This window comes from Cetorhinus maximus, chromosome 15 (assembly GCF_964194155.1).
Source record: "Cetorhinus maximus chromosome 15, sCetMax3.hap1.1, whole genome shotgun sequence".
Lineage (NCBI taxonomy): Eukaryota > Metazoa > Chordata > Chondrichthyes > Lamniformes > Cetorhinidae > Cetorhinus > Cetorhinus maximus.
This window is the reverse complement of record NC_135893.1, coordinates 85025882-85051187: the sequence shown is the minus strand read 5'-3', so window position 1 is coordinate 85051187 and position 25306 is coordinate 85025882. Positions and strand designations below refer to the sequence as shown.

The window sequence follows — 25306 nt, the reverse complement described above, 5'->3', positions numbered from 1 at the left end:
CAAACAGCCAATTGCAGTTCTAACTGTCCCATATACACAAGTTAAGGTGATTACAATTAAATATAAGGACACCACATGGACTGCAGTGGTTCAAGAAGGCAGCTCACCACCACCTTCTCAAAGACAATAGTGATGGGCAATAAGTGCTGGCCCAGCCAGTGAAGCCCACATCCCATGAGTGAATAAAAAAAGGAAAAGCCATCTCAATCAAGTTAAGCTGTACAATGGAGGACATGGTGACTGGGTGATCATAATCTAAGCTTGTACATTGTAGCAGGGAGAGAAGACTGAAGACTATAGTGCACACTTAAGAGGTTAATCACATCCACTTTCACAAACTTCCAGTCAAACACAGAGATTGATATGGTAATTAGCCTATCATCCTGAACTTCTTCAATATAGTACAATGGAAATGGAGCAAAGTTCAGGGGTGAGGATGCAGAGAAGTGACCTCATCCAGCCCTGCAACAAGGGAAGCAGCAGGCAACAAGATCCCAGTACTGTACCACTGTACCATCTGATCTCTAAGAGACATGTGATCAGGGGTATAATGTGTCCTGCTTTCCCACCTCAAGCTCCTCGCACACAATGTTGTGCTTATGTTGATGGTTTGGAATCAATAACTGCTCTCTTGAATATTCTGTACCGATAAGCCATCATTCTCATTATTGGCATTATAATATTGCATCAACTTGTGTTGCCAAAGTAAAGTACTATTAACATAATGAACTGAGCAAAGTGCACCATCTGTGGTGACTCAATCTTTAGACCAGAAGATTTCCAGTTAGAATTACCTTGCCCAGTATGGACTTCCCTATTTTCTTTTCCTGCTTGATGGCATTTAGTCGCTCCACCTCAACAGCTACACATGAAGGCCGATGCATGTGAGCCCGGGATGTATGGTAATGGTTCCATTTGTCTTCGCTGTGGTGATCCTGAATGATAAGAGTCACAACATACATAAATGCATTGGCTTTGAATTTCTGCCAACAAAATATATTACCTTGCACATTGATGATCTGCTTATAGTGAAGCATTCATTCATCAGATTTAGGAAACAGATTGCTTGCTTTATAAATTGTATCTTGTGCACCACAGGCTTTTGTTGAAATCACATGTGCAAGTGCAATCACAGCGTAACATCATTTAATTTTCAATTGTCTAAGCCAACTATGCCGTATCCATGACATACATAAACCTTCTGCTTTCACAGATTCCAGTCAAGGCCCTACAAGCTCCAGGGCGAGTCCAATAGCCAGGCTAGAATGTACAGGAGTAATTTCAGGGAATTATTTGGATTATAACTTTCCATAAATTTTCTTCCTCCCTCTTTTGTAGGTGCCAGCTGTGGCTGTGACACAGTCGCACAAACATCAAAAGCTCCTGGTAACTTCATGAACATGGAAGTGGGTATTCGAAGGCTACTTGAGAAAAAATAATCCTGTCCTCACGTAACATCTTTTCACAAGCAGTTACTACTAACCACTGGCTGTTCACCCCCTCGCTGGCCCTAGAGTGAAAACAGCTGTACCACCTCCTACGCCAGCTAAGAACCTGTAACTCAGTACAGACCAGGGATCAAACCGGGAGCTTCCTGGTCTGCATGGGTTACTAATACACCTGGTGCTGCTTAAACCCACTGGGCAAACGGGGGAAGCCTTCTGCACCATATCTGTATACCTCATGCATTATTATTAAAATGCACACAACACAATAAAATGCAAGGACCAAGCAATCATGCATGATCACCGGCTGAGTCCTATGATTGCTTCTGAAGACGATTAAAGGTTGGCACACATTGGGGTTTGTATTTCTCTAATTGAAGAACAACAGGGTAAAGAAACAGAATTAAGAAAAGAAAACTTTGGACAAAAACATACATATCTAATGTATCTAAAAGACATATTGTACACTGGAAGAGAACTGAAAGTCACAAAAGATGTTGATAAACAAGCGCTTCTAGTTGCACACTGCACTACATACCCTTCGAATACTGTCTTCATCGGATTCACAATACCTTCTCATATTTGCATTCATCTGAATAGAATTGTAAAAGATGAAAACATCATACGCAGCAATGGCAGAGGACATTTGGTTGCAACTAAAACTTAATTGGACATATTCTCTAACTATACAAGGTGTCTACTTATAACACTTGCTAAGCTAAAACGTGCAGGTCAGCACTTTTTAACTCTTTATCCATGCAAGAAACACTTGTTTTAAAATAGGTTATAAATTATGACCACAGCAAGTACTTCACTTGAGAGCTGTTTTCCCTAAGTAGTTATATAATTATGCATAACTAATAAACTGATGGGTTTCTGGTGTTTGGAACATGAAGACGCCATTCAGCCCCTCTAGCCTGTTTCACCATTCAATTTGATTAGTATCTTAATTCCATCTAAGAACACTGTTTCCATAACCCTTAATACCCTTGCTTCACTAAAGTCTATCAAATCTCAGGTTTGAAAATTTTCATTTGATCCCCAGCCTCAACAATCTTTTTGGGACAGAGTTACAGATTTCCACTATGTGCTGACAGTACTGTAATTCTTTTGTCTTTGCAGTTTTGAAATTCTGTAGCACAATTATCATAAGATGGGATGAGGAAGACCCTGTTAAACATCCACTGCTGAAAAAGCAGACAATGTGGATATATATGAGTCATTAATAAATTGAATAGGGAATTCAGGAGAAATATCTTTACCCAGAGAGGGGCGAGAATGTGGAACTCACTATCACAGGGACTACCTAATAAACAACTATTTATATAGTTATACAGAGTCCACAGCACAGGAACAGGCCATTCAGTCCAAAGGGTGCATGCTGGTGCTTATACTCCACACAATCTTCCTCTCACCTCTCTTCATCTCACCCTATCAGCATAACCTTCTAACCCTTTCTCCATCACGTGTTTATCTAGCTTCCCCTTAAATGCATCCATGCTATTTGCCCCAACCGCTCCGTGGTAGTGAGTTCCAGATTCTCACCACTCTCTGGGTAAAGAAGTTTCTCCTGAATTCCCTATTGGATTTATTAATGGCTACTTATTTTTATGGCCCCTAGTTTTGGACATCCCCACCACTGGAAACACATTCTGTACATTTATTCCATCTAACATTTTCATTATCTTTTATTATGGAAAGTTGCTCATTACCCGATCTGGAAGCTCCCCTTCCTGTTCACTTCTCCGCTCACTGGGGCATCCACTGTCACCACCGTTTTCAGACACCTGACAACAGAACAGGAGAACTGTTACTAAGCAGGCTCAGGTAGTTCCCAAAACTATACGCTGAAAAGGTTATGTGACAAAGCAAGGCAGGTGGTCAAAGAGGAAGTTAAACCGTATTTTGGGATAGCACAAAAGGCTGCACTTGCTGTCAAAGCCATGCAGTTGTATGTTGATGGTAGGCCCAGGTTAATGGCCACCATCTTTATGGGGAGCAATGTGCAGCCGGGTGCATGCAGGGTCATCACTGTCCCTGGCAGCAGGAAAACAGAATGTTGTGAATTTTTATGGATCTTGGAAACTTCTTTTACAGGGAGTTGGAAGGATTTGCAGATGGGAAACTAAAATAGTTTCCTTGTGGGATATTTTACTGCAGTCATATTGGCCAGTGTTTCAAAACTCTGTCTCACTATGTAATGTAAGGCTCAGTGTTGCTGAGGTTGTGCTCTACCCTGCTCAGCTTCCTGGAGCCACATCACGCATGTTCCATGCGGACAGTAATGTAAGTGGATTGTAGGTTGCTGAGTACGTTGGACTATATTGCCTCTCTTCATTCTTCCCCCTTCTCCCACTCCAAATTGTAGGCTGCAGGCTCCTGCAGCAACATCAGTGGATTTCTGTGCATGCATTGACCAGTGTGCATGCTATGGGAGGCCATCTTGCATGACCATATTGAATTGGCAGGAGACAACGTGAGCACAGAAAGTGGATGCACAAAAACATCTCTTTATAGTGATTTTATGTGCCAAGTACAGTGCAAGTACTCTGATGAAACTGCTAAACTAATAAGTAAACCTGGTTTTAAAAACAAAAAGCTAAAAGCTACTGCGGATGCTGGAAATCCAAAACAAAAACAGAATTACCTGGAAAAACTCAGCAGGTCTGGCAGCATCGGTGGAGAAGAAATCAGTTAACGTTTCGAGTCTTCATGACCCTTCGGCAGAACCATCTGTTCTGCCGAAGGGTCATGAAGACTCGAAACGTTAACTGATTTCTTCTCCACCGATGCTGCCAGACCTGCTGAGTTTTTCCAGGTAATTCTGTTTTTGTTCTGGTTTTAAAAAACTCACTTATGAGGATGGGAGGAAGTAGAGATTAGTTTTATTCTACAGCACAAACTGAACGTGGAGAAAATGTCTGATTGGAACCAATTTTTTTAGCCATTTACTTTCCTTTGATTCCATAGAATTCCTTTTGGCACTACATCAAATGGATAATGTGTAGTCGCAAATGAATATACTTTAACATACTTATCTGCAAAGTTAATTAATTGTAAGAGAAACTGAAAGGCCGAAGCAGAGGTTGTGTAATTGTGTATGTTAACACTGTAACTTTACAGAGCTACCTGAAGTTAGTTCTAGAAAACAGAATATTACATGCAAATTACATATTAGAACCACCCCAATTTATATATGATCTTACCCTTCTCTCAGCCAATGAATCACTATGTTCATCACCCAAATTATCAACTTCATTAAATACTGTCCAACCTAAAAGAAACAAGAAACTGAGTGTTACAGATTACTAGAAGCACCTTAACATAATCATACAAAACAAACTATGGAATATCACTAACAGTTAAAAAATTCCAGTAAACCCATGTACTAAAAATAAAATGGCTAAATGTGTCAAATTCTAAACAACTGAAGGATGACAGAAATGTCAAGCAAGAAATTGGGGTGGGGGAAGGAAGGCAAAAATTGAGAAAAAAACATCAAAGTTCATACACAGTTTACTGTCCTCCTTAAACTGTACATTAAAAAGCACAAACTCCTCCCAACTCAATTCTACTTCCTTTGAATGGGGATTGTGAAAGGGGAATGGCCACTTCCAATGCGATGCAATATAAAAATATTGTTAACAATCTCCTGCCTGTTGGTAGCTATCCCCATTCTAGATATGAGGTACATAGGAATAGTTCTAGGCCATTCAACCCCTTTAGCCTATTCTGCCAGTCAATTAGGTCATGGCTGATTTGTATCTCAATTTCATTTACCTGCATTTTATTCCATATTCCCTGATACCCTACCCAACAAATGTTCACCTGGACAATTATAAACTTATTGCAAAGCACCCATGTTCTGCAACAATGAAATGGGCCCCAACCACCCAAGCTATGCTTTAACAAAGTCAATGGAAAAAAAATGGGATTTACCCATCGGAGATTTTCCCAGCAAGTCTTCCTTCGGACTCCACCAAGATGATGGGGAGCAGGGAAGAGAGTCAAACGTGCTGTCGCTCATATCATCTGCAGAGGTCTCTGAGAGGCGTGAGAGAATTGGAGGTCTTGAGCCAGAGATGGTCCTCACTCGAGTGCTTCCACAGACTTCCTCTGTGCCTCGAAGGACAGTTTTGGCTGTTTTCTGATTCAAGGAAGACAGAAACTTATTTATTCAAAGAGCACTCCTCATTTGCACATAGATGAGGGAAAAAGACACAAATGTATGTCAAGAAAGTTGAAGAACATTTTACTAATTGGACTTCCATTGAACTAATGTCCAGTATTACTTCATGCAACATATATTTTCTTATTTAGGAAAGTCCCAATCATTGCTAATCATTTGCAGGTTAACGTTCTCACCCAGACAGCTTAGTGTTGACTCGATATCACCTATCTCTGCTCCTGTCGTATTTAGTGCAAAAACCCTCATCCATTTCTGTCACTTCCAGACTCAACTATTCCAACGCTCTTCTGCTCCCTCATGAAGAAAAGGGTCACTTGGTCAGATACCACAACTGCCATCTAGCAACTCATTGCCATCCAGGGAGGAATGGAGAGACACACAAACAGACTACACAGGTGATGTAAAACACTAACCAATAGATTCTGTGCATGTTCCAATGTTTCCTTTTCTTTATGCGATAAATCAAATGGTGTAAGTCCCATTTTCTTACAAATGCTATTGCAAGCATGAGAATGAAAAAACAAGGCCATCCCTCGCACACCTGTGGTGAAAAGTGCAGGATTAGTATACCACTCTCCAAGAAAGAACACACTATTGTTTAACTCAGGACATCACAATGTGGGCTGTCTCACGGTTCAATGGGTCAGTGCACCATGTAATGCGGCGCTGAGCTAAACCAACCAGAAAAGACCCAGGCTCGATCCCCAATGTGTTGAATTAAATTACTCCGTTGGGGCAGCAGTGAAAGTGATGCAATTGGCCTCAGTGCCCCTGCGACGAGAGAGTGGGAAACCCTCACAGTCAAATAGCACACATTATTCACTGCCCAGGAATCAGAGCGGATGAGATATCAGAGGGTCCCAAAGGCCAAACTTTTGAACACTTTTATCAAATCTCCCTTTAAACTTCACTATTCCAACTACTACACCAGCTTCTCTAGTCTCTACATACAACTGAAGTTCCTCACCTCTGGTACCATTATATTATTGAATGGTGGATTAGGTTCAAAGGGCCAAATGACCTACTTCTGCTTCTATTTAGTATGCCCTTAACTGGTAAAGCTCCTCCGTATCCTTTCCAAGGCCTTGACATTCGGTGGAATCGTCCCAGATTTGAACTAAGTGCAGTAGCAGGTGGGTAAAACAACGTTTTCACATCGTATCATCCCAAACTCACCGCATTAGTTATGCATTCCCAGGAAACACGCCTTTTCGATGGCGAGTGGGCTCTTATTCCCCTGCCACGCCATCACCTCGCGGCTTCATCAAGCAGGTGCCATATTTAAAATCCAGCCGCGCACAGACATCTCAATGCTTCCAGCCCACGACTATTGCAGGGAAGAGGTCCAAGAAAGGCAAAAAGACTGCAGCCCACACGTTTAGTCACGCGTTACTAGAACCCCTTTTGGACGCTGGGGAGGCCCTGTTGCAATGTCCTCTACCCCCCTCTGGCTGCACTATGGGCAGAGGCGTGACCAACCAAGCTTGCTAGGCAATGGCAGTGGCGATCAGTGCCAATGCTGCACAGAAGAGGTTGGCCATCCAATGCAGATAGAGGATGAATGATCTCAACTGTGCAGCCAGGGTGTGGCAACTATCTAATCACTCTAAACTCTCACACTCAAGCAAATCACACATTCACTGGTATCTCATTCACTGCATCACCATGCATTCTCTCACACATACCCTCACATGTCCATCTGACCTCATCTCCTCTGGAGACTGCCTCCTCAGCCCTCTCCATCTTGAGGCCACTTGTACAGATCAATATATGCCCCACACACACCCTGGGTTACCCTCCTTCCCCAATACAGTTCTCGTACTGCAGCCTCTTCCCTTGCCTGAGGCCACTTCTTCCCCTTCACCAAGCAAGCCCTAGCCCTGTGGCCATTGAAAAGCCTCCCACATATGGTTGATCTAGTAGGTAGAGACATGGCATGAACCCCTCTAAAAGTGATGTGGCGCTGATAACTGCAAGTGCTGACTGAAGCAAGGTAGACAAACAAACCTTGAAGTCCCGAGTGAAGTGCAGCCTGCCAGGTGCTGTAGTGAAACACGCCAGCGTGTTTTCCTGCTGACGTGGGCAGACAATCCAGTGGGGAGGAACAGGATGATTCCAGCGGGCAGGCCTAATAATGATATGCTGATGTATTACAATGAGGTTTCCAACATCCGATGGCGGAGAACATCGGCGGGCTGAGCAGACGATCACGAACTGGTTTCACGCCGTCGTGAAACCGATCGTGCCATATTGTCCACTCGCGCCACCGAACATGTCAGACACTAGCAGGTACAGAAAATCCCAGCCATTGTTCCCAAAGTGTGATACATGTAATTAAACACAATGCACCAGCTGTGGTCAAACCAGTGATTTGTAAAAGATTTAGCTTGATTTCCTTTTTATCATAAATTCTTACTTTAAAACAAGCACTGAAATCTATAAATAGCTTAAATAACTGAAGCAGGTAAAGGAACAGTTTAATTACAGATACATTTAGTCACTAGTTTATAAAGAAACATTACCCAAATTGCCATCTCCAAAGTCTGTGCCACCAAATGTATGAATTTGAGGGTCTGTGTACAAATCTCCCACTCCTTGGATGTCAACAACAATCAGCTGGTGTGCGGAGCGTTCAAAGGTGAAATGGCTAAATGCCTGTAATTATATGGCAAGGTCAAAGGAAGGACTAGTTAATGGGTTTGATAATAGTGGAGAGGTATTTCACAGTTCAAAATATAGATGCTTAACATAGGCACCAAAATAGTATTTGGCCATAGATTTTGCAGACTGAATACATTACAAAAAACACATTGCACAATAAGGCTCCTTTTTAAAATACATGGGCTAAATTCTGAAAAAAATAAATATTTAAAAACTTAACAGGGGCATTACAATCACCATCACTAGAGAAAAGGTACTGAGCAAACTATTGGGATTAAAGGGTGACAAGTCCCCAGGGCCTGATGGCCTATATCCCAGGGACTTAAAGGAAGTGGCAGCGGAGATAGTGGACGCATTGGCTATAATATTCCAAAATTCCCTGGATTCTCGAAAGGTTCCAGTAGATTGGAAAAATGCTAATATAACACCCTTATTCAAAAAGGTGGGAGGAAGGCAGAAAGTAGGAAACTATAGACCAGTTAGTTTAACGTCTGTCATTGGGAAATTGTTGGAACCCATTATTAAGGAAGTAGTAATGGGGCATTTGGAAAGTCAAAATGCAATCCATCAGAGTCAGCATGGTTTTATGAAGAGTAAATCGTGTTTGACTAATTTGTTAGAGTTCTTTGAAGATGTGACAAGCAAAGTGGATAATGGGAATGCTGTAGATGTTGTATATCTGGGCTTCCAGAAGGCCTTTGATAAGGTGCCGCACAAAAGATGAATACACAAGATAAGATCACACGGAGTTAGGGGTAATATATTAGCTTGGATAGAGGATTAGCTAACCAACAGAAAGCAGAGAGTCGGGATAAATGGGTCTTTTTCTGGATGGCAAGCTGTAACTAGTGGGGTGCCACAGGGTTCGGTCCTTGGGCCCCAACTATTTACAATCTATATTAATGACTTGGATTCAGGGATAGAAGGTACTATAGCTAAATTTGCAGATGACACCAAAATAGGTGGGAAAGCAAGTTGCAATGAAGAAATAAGAAATTTACAAATGGATATGGACAGGTTAGGTGAATGTGCCAAAATTTGGCAGATGGAGTTTAACATGGATAAGCTTGAGGTTATCCATTTTGGTCGGAAAAATAAAAAGGCGACTTATTATTTAAATGGGGAGAAACTTCAGAATGCTTCAGTGCGGAGGGATCTGGGTGTCCTCGTGTATGAATCGCTGAAAGCTAGTATGCAGGTACAGCAGGTAATAAGGAAGGCAAATGGAATTTTGGCATTTATTGCTAAAGGAATAGAGCATAAAAATAGGGAAATGTTGTTGCAATTGTACAAAGCATTGGTGAGACCGCACCTGGGATACTGTGCACAGTTTTGGTCCCCTTACTTAAGGATGTAATTGCATTGGAGGTGGTTCAGAGGAGGTTCATTAGATTGATTCCAGAGATGCGGGGCTTATCTTATGAGGAGAGATTGATCAGTTTAGGCCTATACTCACTTGAGTTTAGAAGGATGAGAGGAGATCTAATTGAGGTATGTAAGATGCTAAAGGGGATAGACAAAGTAGACGTGGAGTGGATGTTTCCCCTTATGGGGCATTCTAGAACGAGAGGCCATAGTTTTAGGCTAAGGGGTGGTAGATTTAAATCAGAGATGAGGAGGAATTACTTTTCTCAAAGGGTCATGAATCTGTGGAATTCACTACCTCAGAGTGCAGTGGATGCCGGGACGCTGAATAAATTTGGGGAGATAGACAGATTTTTAATTAGTAACGGGTTAAAAGGTTATGGGGAGAGGGCGGGAAATTGGAGCTGAGGCCGAAATGAGATCAGCCATGATCGTACACACACACACAAAAACATGCACTCGGGCCTCTTTCCTGGTTGGGAAATGTCAGGTTGCAGTCAGGCAGTACAAATGCAATTCTATCTGGCTGGAACTGATGATCTAGGAATGTTTGATTAGGACGTTGATCTATTCTGCATTATCCCCAATCAATTACTTACCTGTGGAGTAAGGCGGAAATTTTCATCCCTCACAAAGCCAGAGTTGGAGTTGTATTTGATGTATTTACCCTCTATATAGTGCTCCAAGTGGTACAGAGGCTTTCCAGGCCTGACTTTCATCCCTAAAATACACATCTGCATAATATCAACCTGTCATAAAGGACAAAATAATTAAACATTTAAAATGGGTACAACATTATTGATAAACAATGTAAAGAGTGATTACTTTTACATTTATAGTATTTTTGGTTAGGTATGCTTCATGCGTTCCCCCCCCACCCCACACATTGGCCTGGGCACCTGGGAGAACACCACTGCTCTTCTTCAAAACAATGTCATGGGATCTTTCACATCTATCTGAGAGGGAAGAAGAGGCCTTGGTTTAGCATTTCATCTGAAAGATTAAATAGTGCAGTACTCATTCAGTACTGCACTGGGTGTGAGGCCTAGAGCTTGTGTTTAGAGAGCAGGACTTGAACCCACAACCTCCAGCTTCAGTGGTGAGCATGCTACCCACTGAGCCATGGTTAACATGGTATAAGTCTAGATAGTAAGTGTTAAACGGCCACTTGAACTGTCGAGCGAGGGCATCACAACCAAACATGATCCTATCTTCACAGCAAGGGTCAGAGAGGAGGGAAGATATAATAAGGTTACCAAAGGGACCCTAAAACATGTAACAGCAGAGCGAAGACAATGCCAATTTGTATTGGCTGCATACCTGTTGACTGTAAGACACCAGATTTTAACACTAATCTGGAGATTTTGACAAGCATTAGCCTCTACAGTTCTTTTAATGGCAGTGAACATATTAATTCATTGAGCCATCAAGGCTAGGTTTGATCCCTTGTCTCTAGCAAGTCGGTTGGCCTCAGCCAGGATAGCAGTAAGCACAGCTGTCAGCTGGACAAGATACCAGAATGCAGTCAGTGCCATGGGACATATACATTAAGAGACAGCATATACAGAAGACAAGGGAATGGTGGTTGGATGGCAGGGAGAGGAAGTTGACTTCTGTAGTATTGCATTGACTGGGCTGCTGTCCAATTTCAAAAACAATTTATTTAGTAATAGAAATCCCACACCACTATTTTGTCTTCATCAGATTGTACAGCAGTAATTTTATACCAGTATGACTTCATGAACAGCACACAAGATCAGAGAGACATAAATAAAAGCAAAATACTGATGCTGGAAATCTGAGATATAAAGTAAGTGCTGAAAATGCTCAGCAGGTCTGGCAACAAATATGACTCTTTTTCAGAAGTGAAAGATGGCAAAAATGGAATGGGTTTTATGCCCTTTTGTGCCAGGGAGACATCTCACTTCCATGACTAAAACATTAGCACATTGTCATTCAATAAGAGTTTCCTTGTAACCATTCCTATCCACAGATTATTCTTTATAGGTGCAGTGTTAAATTCAATTATTTCAAGATAAAGTTGCAGTGACATCTAGATGCTAATCCTGCAGTGCGATCATTATCATGCAGTCAAGCACTCGTCGCTGTCAGTACAAAAACAGATGTAAAGTTGAATACAACACATATTAGAGTCATAATGTGATTGTCATTCTGATTACTGTACATATGCTTCATAATTTCATTTGAACTTCCACTCCCAATTAGATTCCTGTCCTGTAATTCTTTGCTATGGATTCACTGCTATTCACAATTTGCTAAATTGTGCACGGACTCTAAATCATAGGAGTCTCAAGATGACCAAGATTATAGATTTTTGTTATGCAAAGTTACTAAGGATTACAGAACCATGGCAGATAGATGAAGTTAAGATAAATATTAGCCATGATCAAATTGAATGGCAGACAAGGTTACAGGAGCTGAATGGCAATTTTCAGAACTCACAATATAAGGGGTCCGAATCCTTGGATCAGAAGTTCCAATATTTATCACTTCACCTGTTTTGGAGGTTTGTGCCTGTTGTACTCTTCTCCCCAGAGCTTTGCTTCCATTTGAAGTCGTACATCCTCAAAATACACATCTCGATCCACAGAATCTAAGTAGCACTTTGCTACATAATTAGAGGCAGATTTCCATTGCTGATGACGTGTGAAATTCGAAAGCTTCTTCCTGATTTAAAAAAAAACAAAGCAACAAAATGTAGCCTCTGATACAACCAATCTGAAATTAAGGCAATTTTGCACATTCCCCTTCTACATTGATTTTTCAGGAGCAATTCCCTCACTATGACATACTTTTGCCCCACTGAAGGTGCCATCGTTTAGGTTCCCCTCCTTTCCAGAGCCTTTTCTTACTAATTTCCCCCACAGTCCCTTCCATCTCTCCTGAAGCTTTTGACCCCTCCATGAGGCATGATTCTACAGATGAAGATTACGCTCCAGTATCTGGTTCAAGTGGCCATTAATCAAGAGAGAGTCTCAACAATCTGTCATCAGGGCTATTGGGGTCATCACAGTGGAAACCAAATTTTCTTCCCCAATAACCACATAAGCATTCCCAGCTACAACACCCATAGGCAAACCTCACATATGAGTAAAGACAACTAGGATGGCACTTCACTACTTCCAATGCTCAGTATAATCTACACCTAGTTACAAAGCAAAATTGAGACACAGTGTATGCAACGATCTATTACACAAGTCATTTAAAAATAATTCAACCCAAATAAACAAAAGACCAAAATTTCAGTTCATATAGTAAATGTGCACAAATGACTGCAAAACACCTTTAACACATCCAGAACCCACTGCCTAAGAACTCTGGAGTGCATCTACAGGTTTCTACTGTTGCTTTAGAAGCATGCAGCATCACAGTGATATGACCAGACTGTAAATTAATACTGCATGATTACAGAGACAATAATTTAGAGAAATGTACTGCCTCATGTCTGCAAAATTTCAAAACATCAGCAACTCATCTAATCTACTAACAAGGGAGAAATCCCAGATCCCACACAGCAATAATAATCTAAAATAAAACCTCGTTGACTGGGTTTTAAAATAAACAAGATTAAAAGAGACATGTAATAGTATCCAGGGAAGTGGCCAAGGAAGGAGACTATGAGGAGAATTCTTTCAGGCAGACAGTTTCTCCTAGAGGAATGGGCGAAATACCCTCCTTCTCTGCTGTAAAATTCTCAGATTCTATGAATCTCGAATGAGAAGAATGCTCTTAAACATAAGTTATCAGTCACCACGTCCACCAACTGTTATCCAGTTTCCCAACACTTACTGTATCCCCAACTCCCACAGTTCCACTGGGTGCTGGAAATCTTTCTTGCAGTGGGGGGGGGCGGGGGGGGAAGAGTTTGTAAGTAGCAATCACAAACTGCTGTTTTGGCCTCTCATGTACCCTACAAACCAGGGGAAATGAGTCTGATTGTAATAGTCATGCCACTATCCCAGTTTTGATTTGCTAGCAAACTGGAGTTTACCTGGCCTGTGTAACTCAGGGTCAGAACAGTTGATGCACTGAATCACAGAAGCCATGCAAAATCATCTCAGAAAACAAAATCATGTGTTTTTATAAAGTGTTCTGTATAGCACCCTCAAATAAATCCTGTTACTGAGGGGTGGAGGGAGTTAAGTTAAGTCTCCGCCACTGCCCTCCCCCCACCCCCCACAATTATTTGCATTCTACTAGAAGAAAGACATTGAGTTCTCCATTATCTCCTCACTATACAACAAAAGTAATTCCACATAGCATATGATATGATAGATGTGCATCCAGAGCAAACAGAAGTGAGCTATGGTGAGGAATGTACAGCTTCATTTCACCACTCAGAATACCAGGTTTATGTGCCCACAGTGATCTACATTAACTATTCAATGGCATAACAAAAATATAAAACTTACGTTCTGTAACATTCCCGCATTGCGCCACGACCAAAAGGCTGAAAGGGAAACATGAATCTCTTAATTTACGCACAAGCTAACAGTTTTTGTAAAACTTTATAAAAAGGAGAAGGAAGTACAATGAATGTCAAGTACTTATTCCTAGAGAAGCTCTCACGAGCTTTTTCTTTGCTTTTAAATCATAAAACCAGGATTCAAATTATACTTTTGGGCTGAATCATTGGGTTCTGTTCGCAGTTCAGTAAAAACATGCATGCTGCACTGATGTCAGTCAAGTGTTGTACCAATGCATATTGTTAGGAACTATAGTTTTAAGTAAGTTATATATGTATTGGTGGGTGTTTGGAATAAGCTATAGCCTTAAGTTTAAGTTTATTTTATATGTTGTATGTGTGAGTTAAGAAAGGGGAAACCTGGGTTTTAATCACTTTAGAATGCTGCCTGCAAGTCTGTGGGTTTGTTTGTATACCTGCATTTTAATGAGGTTTTACAACCCTGGAAATGGAGAGCTGTGCTTCAAAGGGGGTTAGTTTGTTTAGGGAAGTTAAAACAAAAGTAAGAAAAATTGTGCTGTTGCCTAGCAACGGGGGGCCCACAGAGACAGGGAAAAACAGAAAAGCAGTTTTAGTTCAGTTGGTAGGGGCATTCCACAGAAACTACCAGAGCAGGCAGGAAGGGAGCTCAAGGAGTAGGTCCCCAAAGAAAAGAAAAAAAGTCCCAAAAACCAGGGAGTTGGGCAAAACATGGTCCCAGGAAGACAGTGAAGTAAAGGGAAAAGAACAGGAATCTAAACCAGTCCTGTTCACTGGAATTGAAAGTAAAGGGCAGAGGAAAAGGCTCCAAGTTAAAAGACAAAGCTGTGGGGAGCAGAATCAAGGCAAAGTGGGCTTGTGAGAAGTCAGAAGATCTGAGGAGGCAGCTAAAGGTGGGTGACCCCTTGCTACGAGCCTGTGAAGCAGTGATGTCCTGCTTGACACAGCTGAATGCCTGAGAGTATGTGTGGAGGATGAAATCTGAATGCATATAGAGATCCAGGGGAGAGGGACATCAAAGGAGAGTCCAAACCCTTGGAGGTGCATCTTTGTTGAAGGCATCCAAGTAAAAGTGTAGCTTGGGAGAAAATTCCAAGGCGGGTTTCTTCATGAGTGGGGATTAGAAACCCTTATGTGAAAGACGGAGGTCAGTGAGGCCAGTTGGCTCACATTGTGACAAGTGTCTGGGGGGACTTGATAAGAAAGCCACAGCACCTGATTTGGGTGCATCTGTCACTTGGTTTCAGAGTGCGGGGTGTCCGACCACAGGTCCCTATTGGTTTACATGGACTGTATACTTACTGTGAACATGAGGGTATAAGATAGATTTTGTAACTTGTGTTATTCTTACGAATCTGTAAAGGTATTTTTGTGGGTGAAGGAATAGTGTAATATAGTTCATCGTTTTCTTGTTTAATATATGTTTTATTCTTCAGTTAAAAGTACATCAGCAGACTCCTGTGAATGTGTTCAGTAACCACTCTCCATGTTTCTAAATAAAAAATAAAAGTTTAGATCTATCAAGCCAGGTTCCATCCTGGGATCTGACTTGTCCAGTAGTAACATCAGCTGGGATCATAACAATATGCTTCCTTAGATGATAGGCAAATCTCTGTGCATCTTCAAACCTCAGCAAAGGCAGAAGGGTAAGCGGGGTGTGGGCTAGATCTGCAATCACTTGACATCAAACTCACACACCAGTGGCTCCACAGGTTAGGAGTTGTGTAACAGGCTTGAGCGCAGGTAGACACCAGCTTTCAAGCTGATAATGGTGCATGGCATGGAGATGAGGGGTGGAGTAAGGAACCTGGTGACCAACAGTGCACCCACCACAGCTATTTCATGGCAGATCCCAAGCAGGAAGAATAACCGCCATGACAATCTGGTCAGAAGAAAGAACTATTTGTAGGATATGCAGTGGCACCTAGTTTCACACAGCAAGTCAAAACAGGTGGAAAGTTGCTTTTGTGTAGAACAGCAATGGCAATAGCACTAAAGATTAGGTTAGTTTATGACTTAATTAAAACTGCTGAAGAATTTTTTGACAGTAAGCCCTCACTTTAAGTCACCCCACTTAGTGTTGTGTCACTTTAACGTGGTTTAATCTCTAGGGCCTTTTTTCGATTTGCGTCATCATTTTCAGTTTTAAATCATCTGCACTCTGGCCCCCGCCACTGCACACGCTGCACAGTGGGCCAGCTGCTGCAGTCACCAGAGGCCAAGGCTGTGGGGAAAGAGTGAGACGCAAGATCCAGGAGCAGGATTGCAGGGGCAGGAAGCTGCCGGCCTCCAACCAGGTAATGAAGTAAGCGTAACCTGGGGCATGGGAGGGATGGAGCAGGGTCCCTGTATCTATTGGCAGACACCTCCGGCTCCATCCACATCCCTACCTTCCCTCCGGCTCCATCCGCAGCCTGGGAAAGGTGTTTGCCTCCTGTAGGCTGCCAGGAAGGTGTTGGGGGCCAGGGGGAGCGCGGGCAACGGACAGGAAAAGGAGAGAGAGAAAGAGAGACGGAGAGAGAGAGCCACACACACACACACCAACACAAAGTGGGAAAGGAGAAAGAGAAAGATAGAGTGGGAAAGGAATGAAGCAAAAAGTTGAGCTGAGTTTCAGGAATGCTGTGGCTGAGACACAGAAGCTGCGTTACTGAGGATTTGTTTGAGTTATTTAGTGTTATCTAATTTCAATGTATATAGTATTTCTGTTATATTTAGTGATTAGTGCAGCTAGGAATGCACATTGCTGCCAATGTACGATATAGTATTTCAACTTGTACATTGGCTTTTCGGAGCAAGCAATGTCAGAAGGAACCTCTGGCTTTAACATGGGTTCCCATAGGAAACAATGATTCACTTAAAGTCACCTCACTCAAAGTTGTGATTTTCAGGAACGCAACTTCAACTTTAAGTGAGGACTTTCTGTACATGACAGTACTTGCATGTGCTAAGCTTCATTAATATTCACTCTGCAGCTTGAGGGACAAACACTGCTTTTCTTCAGCTTATATCATAAACATATTCTCTGCCGTACAACTTGAATTTATACAGTGCCTATCATGATGTCACGATGTTCAAAGTACTTTAACGCCAACTAATACTTATGAAGCGCAGGCACCATTGTAATGTAGGGAAATGAGGCAGTGAATTTGCAAACAGGAAGGCCTCACAAAAACATATCTGTTTTTTAGTGATGTTAGTTGAGGAATAAATATTGGCCACGACACCAGACAGAACTCTCCTGCTCTTCTTTGATAGTGCTCTGGGATCTTATTCATTCAAGACTGCAGATGGGGCCATCATTTAACATCTTATCCAATTGGTGGCACCTCCAAAAATATTATATTCCTTCTGTACTGACCTTCCAGCAATGCAGCAGTCCCTCAGTAGTGCAGAGGTGTCTCCCTTTATGTGCATACATTTCTGGAGCGGGCCTTAAACATATGACCTACTGACTTAGGTGTGGGAATGCTACCACTGAGCAAAGACTGAAGAAGAAAATACATCTCTACATCTTCCAGATATACAGTCGTTGCTTGACAGGTTACCGAGACACATGTTCTTCCCTCTCTAGTGTTTACCAAGTTCAGGGTGTTAGGAACTAGAGATAGTTTAAGTAAGCTATATTTGTATTTGTGGGTGTTAGGAATGAGCTCTAGCTTTAAGCTTAAGTTTAATTTGTGCTTCTGTATTGATGTGTTAAGAAATGGGACAACTTGAGTTTTAATTTCATTTTAAAAGTTGCCTGCAAGTCTGAAGGGTTTGTTTGTATAACTGCATTCTAATGAGGTTTTATGACTCGAAGTAGAAAACTGGGCTGTTGCCTAGCAACAGGGGGCCCACAGACACAGGGAGAAAAAAACTAGCAGTTTTTTAGTTCAGTTGAAACCAGGAGCCAGGAGAAGCTGGACACAACTGAGGGAACTGCTGAGACCAGATTTCCCAAAAGTACAGAAAGGTCCCAAAGCCAAGGAGTGGGACAGAAAGAGGTCCCAAGTCAACCTTCTAGTCAAACGAAACCAACAGAAATCTGGAAAAGATCCTGTTGAGTGAAGTTAAGAATGAGGAACAGAGGAAGGCTTCAAGTTTAAAGAGAGAAAGCTACGGGACGCAGACTTAAAGCAAAATAGGCTTGTGAGAAGCCAGAAGATTCAAGGAGACAGCCAAAGGTTGATGACTCCTTACAATAGGCATGTGAAGCAGGGGTGTTCTGTTGGCATGGCTGAGCATCTGAGCGAGAGTGCGTGGAAAGCAAAGCTTGAATGCACGTGGCGATCCAAGGAAGAGGAACATTGGAAGGAGGGTTCAAAACCCTGGAGGTGGACCCTTGTGGAAAGCGTCCGAGAGAAAGCGTCATTTGGTAGAAGATTCTAAAGCGAGTTCTTCAAGAATGGAGATTGGAAACCCTCATGTGAAAGACAGAGTTCAGTGACACCAGTTGGCTCACAGTATGACAAACATCTGGGCGGAGTTGATGAGGTTTCCATAGCATCCATTTGGGGTGGCATCTGTCACTTGGTTTCAGAATGTGGTGTGTCTGACCACAGGTTGCCTTTGGTTTACATGGACTGTGTACTTAATGTGAACATGGGAGCATAAGGTAGCTTTTGTAACTTGTGTTATCCTTACGAATCACTATATTTCTATAAAGGTATAATTGTGGGTGAAGGAGTATTGCAATATAGTACATCTTTTCTTGTTTAATAAATGCTTTATTATTTTGTTAAAAGTTCATCAGCTGACTCCTGTGACTCTGTTCAGCAGCCACCCTCCACGTTTCTAAACAAAAAATAGAAGTTAGGATCTATCAAGCCAGGTTATACCCTGGGATCTGACTTGTCCAATAGTAACATCAGCTGGGATCATAACAAGGGATAGGTAAAGAGCTTCTGCTTAGCAGAGTGATTAAACTTTTCTAACCCAGCTGAGAACTGGCTATGGCAATAACCTGACAGCATGCTTCTTGCCTACATTCCGACTGGATTAATTGTACAGTATGCAGATAGAAGGCAGGCAAAATACCTAATTTCAAGATCCAAAACAACAGTTGCTGTGTGAAATAGTATAAAAAGATTTTACAACAATGGTGGTATTACCTGTTTTGCCATTTTCATGAATACTTCATCTTCTACCCATTTTCCTGAAATAGCATTGTACCTATTAACACAGAAAAAATCAAGAGAGAGGGATTATTTGAATTCTGAATCATTTATCAACACCCACTTGTTCCCTCCCCCACACTAAGGGTGGGACATCACTGGTACATTAGTGGCTAGCACATAGCAGCAGAGAACATGGGAAAGCAGTTTTCACTCCCTTCAGGAAGTTCACTTCCTTTACAGGTCAAGTGAATTAAACTCATCCAATTGGGATCAGCAAACCCCAAAGAAAATACAAAGAAAACTTGTGTTTATATAGCACCTTTTAGGGTCTCTTGAAGTATAGTCACTCTGCAATGTAGAAAAGCCAAGTCAATCCTTGGGACCATCTAGTTAGCTGTAAAATTCAACAACTGGAACTTCTATGTTGCCAGAAGTGGCTCTGATAAAGAATCCAATCATATCTTTGACACTGAGGTATTGGATGCTCCCATAACTAACTGAATCCCATGTTTCCTACATTGAGGATTTGCCCACACTATCCAATATCTCTATATGATGGTGTAACTAATTTTCGTCAGTTCCATAACTGAATCAGGCTAAGGACTGCTCCACAAATGCTCAGCTCGTTTCTCAAGCTAGGCTTCCCTACACCCCACCTGACTTTCTCAAGACCTTAGCAACTGACCTTGAATTTATGGAAAACAAAAACAGAATTACCTGGAAAAACTCAGCAGGTCTGGCAGCATCGGCGGAGAAGAAAAGAGTCGACGTTTCGAGTCCACATGACTCTTGTTGAATTCTGTTTTTGTTTTGGATTTCCAGCATCCGCAGTAGTTTTTTGTTTTTATCTTTGAATTTATGGATCTTTCCTCTTTTCTGGTTTCTCTCAACAGGAAGCCTGGTAAGGTGACCATTGATGTGCTTCCTGTCCAGGGAGTGGCTAGTAGAACTGCCAATTAAACCAGCTGATAGCTTCTGAAGGTTAGATTCCTACTAGCCAACCCCATGTTGTGTAAATGGAACATAGCTTCTTGCTCCATAATATCTATGAATGCCTACTGGAAAGGTCTGAAACAAGACAACAAATTATCTATTGTCTTAGATTGCTATGAATAACAGTTTCAATGTCTTGAATGCACCCATCTGCTACTCTCTATCAAGTGTCAGAAAAAATGCTAGACTTGTGAACATAAAAATCCTGAAACTGGTTGGTATCAGGAACATATTACAGCTTAATCCAAAATGTAGGTGAAATAGCTAATAGTTCTCAGCCGTGGAGGTGCTCTTAGATGTCGTTAATAGGCAGATTAAGGTTGGCCATGGTAGATATCTGGGATCAAGCTGTCTGCCAACATAGACCAGGAAATACTGAAGGAATAGAGGGGGGCAAAATTACAGAAGATACACCTTAAATTCAGAAATGTATTTTATTCTGCAGTTTTCTCAATAGTTCAGTGATTATAGGCACAACCTGATGTGAGGATGAGCCAACCAGACCAGAAGTTCCTAGTTACGGCACTGATCAGTGTTAAGTTAACTGATCTCAGTTTATCCAGATGTTGGGAGTGCTACAATTGGCCTGAGTGTTTCTAGGCTGGAAAGGAAAAGCAAGCAGTGTTCCTAACTTGCTACTCAGTGACTCCCAATTGGGAAGGGCACGTGTGTTGGATGTCAGACGAGAATAGGATCAAGCTTTGCTGTGATGTCCTTCATGAATCACCTATTGACATTCACTGTCCAAGTGCAGACATATGGTCATTTAGGTATAATACTTCAGAAAATAAAGTAATCACTTCAGGGGAGGAAGAGGAAAAAAAAAAGTTTTTAATCTAAATTTTCTAATAAAACTGTAATCCCTCCCGAAAAAAAATCTATTATTTGCGGGCCAGATTTTCAACCTGAGAAAGCAACAGCTGCTACCAAACAAAAATCCAGGCTCACCCCCTACTCAAATCTACCCTCTATGACACTATATATGGGCAGAACATTTTGTTGTTTAATTTTACCCACTGTTCAGGGAACTTGGCTGCGTAGCACATCCCATAACCCCATGAGCAAAGTGGGAATAGTGAGGTTGCCTTTTTGACAACCAGATCCATAGATTATTTTCCCACATTAAAATTTTAAAAATATTTTACAACAATGTTTATTGGAACTTCTTTCCATTTCCAGTAGAAAGTGACTGGTCTAGTTTTGGCTTATGCATAAGGAAAAAAATGTTAATAGCCACCACATACTTTACTCTGCAACAGATCTCATTACCACTGCTGTGATGCTGTGTGACAACAATATGCTGGTGTTATTCATTAAAAGCACAAAGTCGTTACTAGATGCTTTAATTAAAGGATGTACCCTCAGATATAAACATGATTGTTTAGTTCTCAAGGGCTTCCCATGAACTGCGGAGTTGCAAGTTTGGTTAAGCTGGCTAAAAGCCAAGTTCAGTAATAAATCTAGAATGTACTGTGCTGCTGTAGCTTCGCAATAGTCAGCTCGTGTTACTGATGCATGCTTATAATATTCCTATTTAAAGGTTGCCTTCTCACACAGGACTTTTCAGCCCAGTTTTTGATCAGCAAAGAGGTCCAAACAAGGTTTTAAGTAGCAGAGGAACTTCAAATATACCAAAATACTAAACAGGAAATAAATGCGTTAGCTGAAACTCCTTTAATAGTTTAGTGTACAAAGATTTATGAAAATTAGTTAATTTCTAGTAGAAGATTTCTTTCTCTTCTGAAAACATCAAGACTTCAGAAAAGGTGCAGAGGAGATTTACTAGAGCAGAGAAGTTTAAGGAGAGATTTAATAGAGTTGTTCAAAATCATGAAGGGTTTTGACAGTAGATATGAAGAATCTGCTTCCACTGGCAGAAAGGTCAGTAACCATAGGACACGGATTTAAAATAATTAGCAAAAATAGCCAGGTGGGGGGAGAAAAAAGGAGGAAAAATATATTAGTATGTAATGTGTTATTATTTGGAATGCACTGCTTGGCAAGGCGGTGGATGTAGATTCCGTAGTTACTTTCAAAAGGGAATTAGAGGAATACTTGAAAAGGAAAACAAAACTGCAGGGTTAAGGGGAAAGAGCAGCGGGTGGATTGAATAGCTCTTTCAGAGAACTGGTACAGAATTTACACAGTATGATTCTGTAATGGCTATGATCCATCCTGGGGTACAGTTTCACAAGTCTGTTTGGCTCTGGCACTTTGACCCGAACGACCATTTTTCTAGCCTATACAGTGAGCTTGTAGGTTACTGAGACGTGAAGGGCATCACATCTTAATCTGTTGCTGGCCTCACCCACCTCACTTTCCAGCAGAGGTCACTGGGTAGCGATCAGAAAATCCTGCTTGATGTTTCCTCTCCCGAGCTAAACAAGGACAACTGTAGTATCCCAAACACTGTTCGATAAGGAAAACAGCTACCCTAGCACAAAAACACACCGTCCTAGTCTCTATGACACTGCTCTACATAAACAGTATAAGTCCTTATATAGCCATGAGTAGTTTGTGGAAGCATTTATAAATTAGCGAGATGACACTTCTTTCAATCCTCAAACAAAGAGCATGACTAAATCCACACAAATCTGTTTTTGAAAGGAAACTGTTGAAGGGAGAACACTTCCTAAGATAAAAGCAAAAAAACTGCAGATGCTGGAAATCCAAAACAAAAACAAAAATAAAAATACCTGGTTGGTTGACGTCAAACCACTTCAGGAGAGATGCTTATCATCTCAAACGATACATTAATTCTCCTCTACTTAAAACAATACTGGGTCCAAGGATGAACAAAGACTTTGCCCTTTGTATAGGAAATTCCTTCACTTTTTTGCTTGATTTCAGTAGAGCAGCTGAGAAATGCTATGGGCATGAACACACTGAATTTATGTTTTGGCATAGCTCAATGGTACAACAACTTGAACAACATTTAGAAAAAATACTTAGGCAGGCTTCCTGTTGATCCTCAGATTCAACAGAACCTAATTCTGTTCTCAATCGTGTTTACTGTACATTAAATTCTGTTACTCACAGGAGTATCATTTTATTTTTACATTTGAGACACATACTTCAGACTCACAGGAATCAAAAGATGGAACTAAAGCTACAAGAAATATAGACCTGTAACGAGTTGCTGGCTCGGTCTCAATTTCTTCCAGATGGAATTCTGCCCAAGGATCAGGTATGTGTTTGGCTTTTTCCAATGCATGTTGCCAAGCATCCTGCGAAACAGACAAAACAACTCAGTTTCCTTATCAAAGGTCTGGAGCCAACTCTGCATTTAATTCATATAAGTATTCTACTTAGGCTATTCTGGTTAGACCAATTTCGCACTTGTAAATCAGTGATCTATATCAAAGCCACAGATGGCAACCAAGCCAATTGCTCCAATGGAATGTAATGGCTTGGTATAAGGGCTCACTTTAAGAGAGAGGCAAAAGCCCAATAATAGCATGGTGTTAAAAAGCAAATGTACTCCATGAATATTCATGACTCTATATAAATATATTTACAATGGTCTAATCATGCTCCTTTGTCTTATATAAAAGCAAAAAACTGCAGATGCTGGAAATCCAAAACAAAAATAAAAATACCTGGAAAAACTCAGCAGGTCTGACAGCATCTGCGGAGAGGAACACAGTTAATGTTTCGACTCCATATGACTCTTCAACAGAACTAAGGAAAAATAGAAAAAAGGTGAAATATAAGCTGGTTTAAGAGGGGTTGGGACAGGTAGAGCTGGATAGAGGGCCAGTGATAGGTGGAGATAGCCAAAAGATGTCATAGACAAAAGGACAAAGAGGTGAAGGTGGTGATATTATCTAAGGAATCTGCTAATAGGTGACCTTAAGGGTAGAAAGCAGGACGAGCAAGGTACAGATAGCCCTAGTGGGGGTGGGGTGGGGGGAAGAAAGATCGAAATAGACTAAAAGGTAGAGATAAAACAATGGATGGAAATACATTTAAAAATAATGGAAATAGGTGGGAAAAGAAAAATCTATATAAATCATTGGAAAAAAGGGGGATCGGAAAGGGGGCGGGGATGGAGGAGAGAGTTCATGATCTAAAATTGTTGAACTCAATATTCAGTCCGGAAGGCTGTAAAGTGCCTAGTCGGAAGATGAGGTGCTGTTCCTCCAGTTAGCATTGAGCTTCACTGGAACAATGCAGCAGGCCAAGGGCAGACATGTGGGCATGAGAGCAGGGTGGAGTGTTGAAATGGCAAGCGACAGGGAGGTCTGGGTCATGCTTGTGGACACACCGAAGGTGTTCCGCAAAACGGTCACCCGGTCTGCGTTTGGTGTCTCCAATGTAGAGGAAACTGCATTGGGAGCAGCGAATGCAGTAGACTAAATTGAGGGAAGTGCAAGTGAAATGCTGCTTCACTTGAAAGGAGTGTTTGGGCCCTTGGACAGTGAGGAGAAGGGAAGTAAAGGGGCAGGTGTTGCACCTTCTGAGGTTGCATGGGAAGGTGCCGTGGGAGGGGTTTGAGGTGTAGGGGGTGATGGAGGAGTGGACCAGGGTGTCCGCAGAGGGAACGATCCCTGCGGAATGCCGCCGGGGGGGTGAAGGGAAGATGTGTTTTGTGGTAGCATCATGCTGGAGTTGTCGGAGGATGATCCTTTGAATGCAGAGGCTGGTGGGGTGATAAGTGAGGACAAGGGGGACCCTTTCACGGTTCTGGGAGGGAGAGGAAGATGTGAGGGCGGATGCGCAGGAGATGGGCCGGACTCGGTTGAGGGCCTTGTCAACCACCATGAGTGAAAAACCTCGGTTAAGGAAGAAGGAAGACGTGTCAGAGGAACTGTTTTTGAAAGTGGCATCATCAGAACAGATGCGACAGAGGCAAAGGAACTGAGAGAATGGAATGGAGTCCTTACAGGAAGCAGGGTGTAAGGAGCTGTAGTCGAGGTAGCTGTGGGAATCGGTAGGCTTGTAATGAATATTGGTGGACAGTCAATCACCAGAAATTAAGACAGAGAGGACAAGGAAGGGAAGGGAAGTGTCAGAGATGGACCATGTGAAAATGATGGGAGGGGTGGAAATTGGAAGCAAAATTAATAAATTTTTCCAGGTCCAG

General features: G+C 41.8%; 1 protein-coding gene across 6 annotated transcripts in view; it reads right to left on the bottom strand.

Annotated features, from left to right (window-relative positions):
- Nucleotides 1-25306, bottom strand: part of eef2k (eukaryotic elongation factor 2 kinase) — a 65502-nt gene that overhangs the window by 11850 nt on the left and 28346 nt on the right. For all 6 annotated transcript variants that reach the window (XM_078558830.1, XM_078558828.1, XM_078558829.1 and 3 more), the window contains 12 exons: nt 23347-23447; nt 19222-19282; nt 14094-14131; nt 12177-12348; nt 10260-10409; nt 8157-8289; nt 6048-6175; nt 5385-5592; nt 4652-4719; nt 3158-3232; nt 1984-2037; nt 795-935 (listed from right to left, as the gene is read on the bottom strand). In XM_078558830.1, the coding sequence (XP_078414956.1) occupies nt 795-935; nt 1984-2037; nt 3158-3232; nt 4652-4719; nt 5385-5592; nt 6048-6175; nt 8157-8289; nt 10260-10409; nt 12177-12348; nt 14094-14131; nt 19222-19282; nt 23347-23447 (1329 nt within the window). The remainder of the gene's footprint in view (nt 1-794; nt 936-1983; nt 2038-3157; nt 3233-4651; nt 4720-5384; nt 5593-6047; nt 6176-8156; nt 8290-10259; nt 10410-12176; nt 12349-14093; nt 14132-19221; nt 19283-23346; nt 23448-25306) is intronic.